The sequence below is a fragment of the Raphanus sativus genome, chromosome 7 (assembly GCF_000801105.2).
Source record: "Raphanus sativus cultivar WK10039 chromosome 7, ASM80110v3, whole genome shotgun sequence".
Classification (NCBI taxonomy): domain Eukaryota; kingdom Viridiplantae; phylum Streptophyta; class Magnoliopsida; order Brassicales; family Brassicaceae; genus Raphanus; species Raphanus sativus.
In genome coordinates, this window is record NC_079517.1 from 4,887,490 (window position 1) to 4,899,353 (window position 11,864).

The window sequence follows — 11,864 nt, forward strand, 5'->3', positions numbered from 1 at the left end:
AACCGGATTGGTTTTGGCGCGGTAAAGTGGTAGTTGGCGGTTATCCCATAAAATGAAGCAGAGTATCTAATTTTTTTTCTAACTGTCGATTCAAATGTTTCAGTTTGCAAAAGGATCACCAGAAGGAGCCCATACTCCCACATACTGTGTCTGTCTCTCCAACTGCTTCAAGTAGTGCTCCTCATAAGGTATTCTATCTGCAAAGAACCACCATACCGTTTCCTGGGTAGTTAAATCCAAGTCGGTCTCGTTGTAATCTTGTTTTGTTTTTTGGTCTTTGAGCTGGTTCTTTATTTTGGTGTTGTGCTGTTTCTGTATCCGATACTAATCATCTTTTGATTGTGTATCGAAACAAAAAAATGTGTAATAATATTTAATATTTTATCCTACAGTTATTGCTACACCACAACAGCAATTGCGGAAACTATTACACCGCACCTGCGTTCGGACAGACAAAACGAGAAACCACTAGTAACTCAGGATGTCTCACGACTTGATACACTCCTTCCCTCGCAAGGTTATGATGCTCCTTCCATCGAGTCTCTATAAGGTGCGTGAACGGTCAAACTACTGCGATTAGCGCGGTTTTGCGTATGATTTTACCAGAATAATCATCATTATAAGTTGCTGATCCACTAGTGTTGTTTCACCCTCGAACACAGAACAGTCTCTATTAGTTATTCTTTATCTTCTTTTGTTTGAGTAGTATTAGATCCTTTGACAAAAAAAAAGAGTAGTATTAGATCTTTTTTTTTGTTTGATTATCTTCGAATCCCATTCATACAAGTCACGATACACATTCAAATTTTCAATTTGTTGACCGGTGGTGAGGAGAGATCAAATATTCAATAGTACCGGTGGGCTCAACTTAACTGAGACTAGCTAGAGCCATAAAAGAAATCACGCACAAAACCGTACAAAGAGCCTTTTGTTGCTCTTCTTTATGGCGTTTTCAGTAAACAACAATCAATCAATCCATCCATCTTACTGTCACTCTCTTAAACAAACTCCGAGGACCAAATATTCTTAAAGCTCTGATCGAACAAACAATTATAACCTTAAAATTAACTAAAAACGACCACAAAAGAACACAAAACTAAAATAGTCTCAGTGACATAAATTAAACACTCGATTTTTTTCTATACATTACCCAAATGGAACCTTTTTTCAACGTGGGTTATCCTCCTCCTCCCTCCGACCCGACCCGGTATTCCCACCCGACAAAGAAGCGAGCAAATTAAGATGATGACCCGGAAGATAATTCCCAACTCTAGCAGCTGAAGCCTCACCCATTGCGGAAGCTTGCTGCTGTTGTCGGACGAAGAGTGTAGCTGGCGGCTGCTGCTGCTGCTGTGTAAACAACATCTCCGGCGGAGCTCCGGCGGCAAAGCTCCACACTTGTCCGAAATCATTCCTCGCCGGAACCGCCCAGAACCCACCACCACTCATCACCGAAGCCCCGATTGTGTGTCCAGCTGATAATTCTCCGGACTCTCCCTCCTCCTCCGCTCGCACGACGCGCTTTCCGAGCGTGAACGGGGAAGAAGTGGAGAGAGAAGCGGTGGAGAAGCTCGCCGGGGTCGTGCCTGTTCCCGTGGCGGCTATGATAGAAGGCTCGGCTTGACGGAGGAGCCACTCGATGGTCTGGCCGTCGGATTTGTGGCCTAGCTCCCTGGTCAGCTGGAAAACTCGAGCCGCGCATATGATCGGCATGCGAATCCGCCTCCCTCTCCCGTCTACTTTGCTGTGTCGGTCCTTAGCCGGTGGTTTCTTCTTCACGGCGTTGAGAGCTCCTTTGTTAGTTGCTGACGTCTGCTCGACTATGACGCCGTTAGTCACTGTTCCGTCGCCGTTAGACATGGAGTGTCGGTGGAGTAAGAGTTTCTGTTATCTATCTATCTCTCTCTCTTTCTCGAGAAGAAAGAAGAAGAATTAAGAGGAGGAGGAGCGGTAAGAAGAATGATTTTAGAGAGGAGCAGGAAGCTGGTGGAGACAGGAAGGAGGGGGCACATGGTTGTGTGGGTCCCACACAGCTCACTTGTTATTGTGCTAGGGTTTTTAAAATTCTGTGTCCGTATGCGTCTGAGCTCACGCGCTTGACTCCCGGTGTTGACTGCAGCGTGTGGACCATGGTACGGCAAGAGAATTTAAGATTTTAGGTTAAGAATGGGTCCCGAGTATATATCAGGCTTACGTTTTGCTGGAATTACAGCCCAAGATTAATCACGAGTGTGTCATTGAGGTGACAATTACGTGATCTCTGACGCTAGTATTTATTGTTCAATACACGCGTTCGTGTTTACATGTTAGTATGATGAATAGTCATAACTAGGATAAAACTTTCGCTTTGCGCATGGTGAAATTTATGGTGAATATTTAAAATATATAATATTGACAAATGATGTCAAATCAGTAATATCTCGGTTTTATTAGGGGTAAACATATCGGTTTAACTACATGTTTAGGTTTTGTTAAAAAAAAAAACTACGGATTTAGGTTCGGTTTGGTTTACTAAGGTCTAAGAGACTCTTAACCAAAGTCAATTCAAATTAGTTTGGTTTGATCTCGGTTTTATTTTGATTTGGATTGTGTTCGATTCAGTTGTAATTTAGTTTGGTTTGTGTTTGGTTTGTTTTATTTTGTTTTTGTTTGTATTTGTTTAATTCTATAGAATTGATTTTTCTAGTATTGTTTTAATTACAAAAATATAATTTGTTTTAAGAACATAAACAAATCATCATTTGACACTAAGACATTATTTTCTTCATTAATATTAGTATACATTATTAGTGGAACCTTCGAATAATTCAGATATTGATAAATTAATTGCATGATTTTAAATTTTAATTATTTTATATCTTCTTCGCTTATTCACCAATCTTTCTAACTAATACAAACATTCGTTTTACTAAAAATTATGAAAATTATATACTACATATATCAATTGCACGCATCATATTGTGCAATATTTTGTATTTACTACATATTTCTGTTTTTCTGCAAATTATATAAATCAAATAACTAAGAAATCAATTACTATATATAATAAATTGGTGTGCGCATATAAATCAAACGATCACTCTTGTTTTTTACAATCATTTTAGGATAAATAAATTAAAAAAATCACTCTTATCTGTTGTATTTTCATACGATGTATAGTTTAATTTAAACGATATGAACCAATTAGTATGTATTTTCATACGATATATATATATATAAACCTATTAAAATGAAATTATTTATTCATACGGTCTTACAATCATTGTATCTTAATATAGAAAAAAATTTAAACCTTGATCACAAAAGTTTATATAAAACTTTTAACAATTTTAGTAATTTATACTCCTTTTGAAAAAATCAAAATATAACATATACAAAAATCTAATTTTTTTTATATCACTAATGTAATTGTGTAATTTATTTTAATAATAAAGAATTAAACAAAAATGATAGAAAGTATACAAATTGTTATCAAATCTTTATTATTTAAGATTATTAATTGTCATATATATATATATATATATATATATATATATTAGTCACATTAGGTAATTCCGTAGGTTTTATTTAAGGAAAAATCTATGCGACCAATGTAATGCTAGAGAGTATAAATTTTAGACTATAGTTTATATAAAGTGCTTTAGAATTCTTTGAAATAAGATTTGGAAGACATATACAAATGCCACATAGGATGGGTCTTTTTAATTCTTATAAAACTAAGGTTCATATTTTTTAAATGATTCTCAAATAATATATAAGGGATACCGTAACATTAAAAGACATTTTTGTTCAAAATAACTCATGCAAGATATTATTATATTAAAATAAATTAAGTAAAAATAAAATAAATATAGGCGATAATGATTTTTTTTTCTGTAAATTATCTTTCTATGTAGAACTTTGTATAACCCGTAGAACCGTGCATGTGAGTTTTATATTGAAACAAACGTAAAATAGTATATAGTGTGAACACATTTATGTAGAGTTTGGCCGAGAATCCTCTGCACGTGATACGTAAGTGTATTTGTTCTCAAATCACTGTGAAGCTGCCACGTGGCAAATGTAACGTGAACGTATTAAATGACAATGATTCTCGTATAGGGGATTCGTTTTTACCATTACGGAAAATTAAAATAATAATTCCATTTGGGGCGTGACTACAAAAGAAAAGTAGTCGTGTCCACCTGGAGGAGATACCCCTTATTGTGATATGTCGTTGCGTCGAGATCTTTTTTATTATGTCACGACAATAATTTCATATTATAGTAATCGACACAAGATTTTTTCAATCATTCAGATTATGTACTATACTATCATGATATCATCTATCATGTTAATATTTGTTATGATTATGAAGCCTTTATTAAGAAAAAAGAAAAAAAAAGAAGTTATGATCACATCAGACAGCCATAACGACTAAATATTGGTAAATGTCTCGCTGTTACATGGCCATGCGATCACGATGTACTGGTAAAATATTGGGTTGTGATTGGATTGCATATATGTCGTAAGGAAAGTGGAGTAACAAAACAAAAAAAAGTGGAGTAGCAAAAATTAGCTATAAGTTATTCTCGTTTTACGCCAATCAACTTTAAAAAAAATTAAAATACAGATTCCCTTTATACAAAAAAATTATTCTAGAAAGAAAGAGAGTAATCCAGCACAATAAATATTTTTATTTTTCCCTATTTTTTTCTCTAGATTAAAATCTCACTTCGGTTTTTCTCTCCGATTACACAGGGGTTTGGAAATTTTAATCATAATCCAAAGATTTTGCTTTGTTTGATCCGCTGCGGAGCAAATGTATATTAAACTATTTGAAAAATTTATTCGCAAATGCGGATGTGAATTATGAACATTTTATGCGAGAGCGAGTTGAAATTTTTTGAATCGTAGATATCTATAGACCTGCAAAATTTATTTTAAGAACATGTACTATTTTTAGAAAAAAAAAATAATTATATATATCCGTGGATTACCTGTAAATCTGAATAGAATGGATGCGGGTATCAGATTAATTTTTGAGTCATAAGAATAAATTGATCCACAAGTTAACGGATTTAACCTGAACTGTTGACCCGAATCCAGCTCTAAACTCAATTATGATCTTTACTCGTTGTCAATACATTCATCAATAATTGCTAATGATCACCTAATTACTGAAAATGAAAACACCACTATTATTTACTTACGTGTACGAATCATTTGACAATTGTCAAATGTGTTAAACAGCTGGAGCCCATTTCTCATTTAAAAAGTAAAAATATTCAAAATATTATAGGTTGTGGACAAAAATACGAGAAAGTAACGCTTCTGCCAAAAGAGAATCAACTCGTGTTTCATACACACAGTTTTTTCTAACTCGATTTTTGGTTCTAGTTCTTATTTGTCGATGCCATTCTTAGATTTTCTCTGTTTACTTCACCAATCAGTATCGTCCATGTCATCTCGTGTTTAAGATTCGGATGATCGCTATATCTCTACCTTTGCTGGAAATTTGACTAACTTCGCGCAAGGGCCTTAAGCACGATAATTGGGCCCAAAAGATTAATAAATATTGGGCTTTCAGAGATAAGAAAATCCATGATTGTCGAGTAAAAATATATCTAGTCAAGAACAAGCTTACTAATAATAGCCAACTTGGGATTGTTATCTTTGTTATCGTCAGTAACAAAGTAACTGTGTTTGAACAGCCCTGGACAAATATACAACGTCCGATTGGTGACACTTTGGGTTAGATTTGAGTTACGAAAAAAAATTATAATTCGACATAATTCACAGTAAAATTATGTGGTAGAAACCGTAGATTTATATAGTGAGTTTGCAAGGTACATGACTACATGGAGACATTTGTTGTGACAGATGTGGTGCACCAGAAAAATCTATTAACCACGTTTTCTTTGAATGTCCACCGGCGGTACAAGTATGGGCACTATCAAGGATTCCATTCCAACCAGGGGCTTTTCCGGGACAATCTTTATTTACAAATATGGATCATCTCTTTTGGAGGGTTATGCCACAAATGGAAGATCATCACTTCGCATGGATACTCTGGTACATCTGGAAAGGAAGAAATAACAAAGTTTTTAGTACTCTTAAGCTTGCTGAGAATGAGTCTCTGCTTTGGCTGGAAGCTCAACAAGCGGCAGCACAGGAAAAGCTACATGATTTACAATCAGTCGACACAGTATTACCGACTAGACATGGACGATGGTATTTCATAGATGGATCATGGAAGGCACATGAGAATTTCTCAGGACAAGGTTGGTATAGCACCTTAGAAGGCTTTGAAGGATTATTGGGAGTTAGAAATACAAGGGCCAGTCAGTCCCCTTTACATACGGAAGTAGAAGCTCTCATTTGGGTAATGGAATGTATGAGGAATTTACGACAATCTCATGTTACATTTGCAACGGATTGTTCTCAACTGGTGAAGATGATTTCAGAACCAAAAGAATGACCAGCATTTGCAAGTTACTTGGAGGACATTAAGGGGGGTGTATTCAATTTAGCATTTGATGTGATTTGATTTTTAATGGAGTTTTAGATGATTTTAATAAGTTGGATAGATTTAGGTGATTTTTGTTAAACTACTCTAGAATATCACCTAAAACAATGGGATTTGAGTTTTATTTTTTTTAACTAAGAAACTCCACCCAAACACCCTAAAATCACCTCAAAACTTTAAAATCCCACAACTTAAAATATTTTCAATAACAGTGGATTTCAGAGTACTTTACGAAATGTCAAATTCAATAACAGTGGATTTTTAATGAGTTTTTAAAATTTATGTTTGAATAACAGTGGATTTGTCATTTTAATACAAATTACCTGAAATTCTCAGTTGAATACATCCCCCTAAGAGTTTCAAGAGAAGTTTTCAGAGCTCAAAGATTATTCATATTTCAAGGACGCATAACAAAAAGGCGGACAGTCTAGCACGTGGTGTAAGACAACAATCGTCGTTTACAGTCCATATGGATACAGAGCACCCGGTTTGGTTTACAGAGTCTATATGAGTCTGTATCTTGTTGTCAAAAAAAATTAAATGGTAACATTTTTGATGTATAAGTTGCAATATATATTATACAACAACTAGGTGTTTTCCTGCACTATGTGCAATAAAAAAATTAAATATTTTTAATAGATAAATATAAATTATATTTAATTTTTATTAATATTATAAATTTTCTTTTTCTTATCAATATTTTAATATAAATTTGATTTAACTGAGTATTAAAATTAAGATAAAAAACAATTTTGTTTGTTTGAATTATATTTAAGAATGTGCATGTATATATTAAAATTATAATCTTAGGTATATGTTTCTATCTATCTATTTTAATTAAAAATATTAAATAAAAATGTAAAAATTGCATAATTGTCAAAAATTAAAATTAAACAATATTATAAAATCTGTAGATATATATAAGAAACTAACGATTTTACGATTTAATTTGATTTTATGATTTAATTTTTATTATTTTACAAAAATATGTATAAATTTTTGAAATATTTTTAATTAAATGATATTCAAAATTTGACATGCCATAATTGAATATATTTATTTTAGTGATGATTTACGAGTTATTACCATATTTTAAAAAATTCCAAAATATAAATCAACAATAAATGTAATATATGAGTTATTACCATATTTTTAAAAGTTTACCAAAAATATAAATTAACATTAAATATAATTGTCCATGTCATATTAATCTATAAGAAATATCATCAATTTTAGTAGCTATGTATTATTATTTTGTGAGAATGATCGTAGAGAAGACATGTAGCAAAATCACTTATCAAATATAGTGTAGGAGATGATAAAATTTATCAATAATAGTAACATTTATTATCAGTTAAATAAAATTGATTAAATTTGTAATATATTATTTTAGTAAATTAAAATTAAAATTAAAATTAAGGAAATATATTAATATACTTATTTATTTATTCTAACAGAAGACCTATGTATATTTACTTATAATTTTATTTACTTAAGACTTTTAGTTACCAAATATAATTAGCTATTGAAATTATAGAAATAATTTTAGATAATTTAAATGGAAATCGTAGATATAAATTGACTAACTAGCAAACATCTATAAAAAAATTGAGAATGTGTTATTAACTAAAAAAAACGTGAGACAACATGCATATATATTGAAGAAAACTAAAAATGTTAAAAATTAAATAAATACCGTAGGATAACTAACCTAAAACCTAAATAATATTAAGTCAACTTCTAATGCATCGAAATTTTGTTGATGTTGGCTTTGATTAGTAATATGTATTACACTTGATTTAGTTTGATTTAAGCATGTAAGTCAAAAATGTTACCAGTCATGAAATTAATTTTAAATCTAAAAAAGAAAATACAAACTTATAATAGGTTTTTAATAACAAAATAGACTAATACTGTCATATTAACAAATTTTTATATCATCTTTTTATTTGGATGACATAATAGAAATATCATCAAAGTTTAAAGACTATAAGTTTATGTAATATTAAAAAGTATATGATTAATTTAATAAAAAATAAAAAAATAAAAATACTATCAGATATTTTATGTTTTATTGGATCATTGGTATCAGATCGCAAGTTAATAACGAGGTTTTGGATATTTACCGGGTTCTATCAGATTTTTATTAAAAAAAATTCACTAAATCCAAACTGAATTAGATATAAAGGTACAGATCTACGAGTCAGCAGAGCTACAAGTCAACAGAGTTGGGTCAGATATGAAAACACTTCTTAAAACTCAAACATAATTTTCAAAAAACTTTTAAATTATATGTTCTCTAATAAAAACTTATAAATTCATGCAAATTACTCTTGACCAATATTTGTTCTATTTCTTTTTATTCTGAAAAGAAAAAAAACAAATAATAAAAACAAAAGAAAACTCAAATTGTTTATGATCTTAAACAAAAATAATGGTAATTTGTAAATTAATTTTGGGTTAATAAGTGAAAACATACCCGCGTTTTTAAGCACGGGTTTGCTATTTAGATTTCAATAATCGGTACTGATTTTTATGGAAATCATTGTGATTGATTGTTTATGTGACAAGGACTTAGTAAGAGCATCCCCATCAAGGGTTTATGGGAAGGTTCACACACTTCCAAAAAAAAAAAATATTAAACTAATGAACAGTGACGAATTTGGGGAGTTGGGGTTCATCTGGATGAACCCGGGTCGTCACGAGTTCGCCACGTGGCGACCCTCTAGTGGTCCGTTTTTTTTTTGTTTACGAAAAAACGAAAAAATAAAAAGAAATAAAAAAATAAAATAAAAAAAATAAAGTTGTGAACCCCTCATGGGGTTCACTGATGCTGATGCTCTAAGAAAGGAAGGAGGGAGAATAAAAAGGAAGTTTAAAAGAGAGATTTTCACTCTAAGACACATTTTGAGATTTTATTACACTATAGGACATTTTATACTTCTATGACACTTTCTTTTAACTATTTCATTCTTTTTCGGCCAAAACATAACTAAGTCATAACTATTAGGGTCCATTCATTAACTATATCTTTATCACCATTTCTTTTGTAACTGTATCATCGATGGTTCAACTTTAGGATGAAAGCAACAATGGTAATGGGAAAATCATCACCTGAAGTTAATGGAGAGCTCCGTTATGTCAATATCGTGACTTTGTGTCCACCGGAATTTTATCTCCGATGAATTAGGATCTCCCAACATGATGAACTTCAAGCCACCACCACGATCTTCGACCTCATTTTCATCTTCGTCGCGTCGATTCATCTTCGAATCATGGTCAAGCTCGATTCACAAACATGTCTCCGTGAAAAGCCTGCACCGACGCGACAGAGCAGCCGGAGAGCTCCGTTGTCGACGACCACAAACTGTGAGCTCCACTTTAATTCACATTCACGATGAAACTAAATCTGGGACTGACCGTTTTCTGCCGTTAAACTTTTTCCACACTAAAATCATCGTTGATTCATTCACAGCTCAAAAGAAAGCTTGGTTGGAGTAACAGTGGTCAACTTTTGATCATTTTTAGTCAACTTTTTAGTTCAAAAAAAAACAATGGTCAACTTTTGACTATTTTCACATTTGGTCCTCCAATTTTTATTTATTCTCCAATTTATTTCAGACTTTTAATATGGTCAAGTTTTTTCACCAATTTTCCCCAAGACTTTTAATCGTGCAATCTAGTCCAATTAAACTTTCAAACATACACTAATCCTCAACCTCCACATTATTAGTCTTTAATTTTATTTAGCCTAAATCAAACGCCTAAGTCACATCCATTATATTCCACAACATTAAGTTTTACTAATCATATATATATATTATATATATATATATATATATATATATATATATAATGTTTGTGAACCAGTGTACATATACTTTTTTGTACATATGGACAATGAAATTTGATATATACCTAAAAATATTGGTTGTACAAATGTTGAAACTTTCACATGTATATACACAATACTAGAGATTTTAAACTCTCAAATCAGTCTCTGAGTCTAACAAGCTCATCGCTCACGGTGTACACGTATATTTTATCGTACATGTGTACAATTGTTTTACAAAAAATACATGTACACCAATTACATATATTTTGCAAGTTCAAATACCATCACAGTGTACACATATATTTTATTGTCTACATGTACAATTGTTTTACCAAAATTGCATGTACAACGGTTCATTTGTATATTTAACAAGATATATGATGATCTTAATGATTTTGAGTATTTTATTTGAGTTTATTCAGATTATTTTAGGTTTCATTTTAGATATAGCATTTGCTAGTTCATTGCATATCACAAATAAAATGCAAGTTTGGAAGTTTTATGAAAAAAACAAAATGATGTAAAAATGAGCAAAATCATATAAATTTTGCACTTAAGTTTAAAATTATATTATTTGATATTATGGATATCTTACAACAGTTTAAGATACCCATAATATCAGTTTAAGATATCCATAATATCAGTTTAAGATATCGGATACTCATTCGGCTCTCGGTTTGGGTCGGGTTGGATACCGATTCTTCGGATACAACAGTTTAAGACCCAAACGGTTATTTCTGAAAAACCGAATATACCCGATACCTTGATTTTTCGGTTCGATTCCGGTTCGGGTCCTCGGGTCCAGTTTTTGTGCCAGGCCTATCTACAAGGTTGGCTTCTTTGAAAGTTCCACTATGTTTTCACCTCTGGACGTTATGCCGATTAACCTTAACCATTTTTTTACAAATCACGTTTCGTCCAAACAATTATAAATTATGTAGTAATGTTTCTTAGCCCTCTACAATAATGGAAAATTCAGCCAAAAGAGCATCACGAGTTATATATAATCTAATTATATATATTCAAAACATAATACATTGTATGTTAAAAAAACATAATACATTGTATATTGCTATGTGGTTACTTCAGCATTTCAAGTTTTCAACAAAAAATATATATATTCAAAACATAGACCGGAGAAAGAATGATGAAGATGTAACAAAAAAAAATAACAATCAACATTTCAACCAAAGTATTACAGTTATCAAAAATAGATCAAAAATAAATGATATATACAAATGTATAACTGTAATATTAAAAATTTGAATGCCGTATAATTATAATTTTTAGTATTATATTTTAAAGATTACTTTCAGTTTAACTAAATTAAACATTTTGAGATATTCAATAAATTTTTTGATATATTGTATTTTTTCGGTTACTAATCCGCTCGTAGAGCAGACCAAACCCTATTATCACTAAATGCACAATCTATTCAGTATAAATAAGAGCAAAAACAGATATTTTTATAAAAATAAAAACAAGCTTGAACACTATTACAAATCTAAAAAGAAGTTTAGA

General features: G+C 31.5%; 1 protein-coding gene across 1 annotated transcript; it reads right to left on the reverse strand.

Annotated features, from left to right (window-relative positions):
• Nucleotides 1-911: 911 nt before the first annotated feature.
• Nucleotides 912-2,005, reverse strand: LOC108814356 (transcription factor TCP21). The gene has a single exon (XM_018586911.2). The coding sequence runs from the start codon at nt 1,858-1,860 to the stop codon at nt 1,168-1,170; it is 693 nt and encodes a 230-aa protein (XP_018442413.1). The 5' UTR covers nt 1,861-2,005; the 3' UTR covers nt 912-1,167.
• Between the last annotated feature and the right edge of the window lie 9,859 nt (nt 2,006-11,864).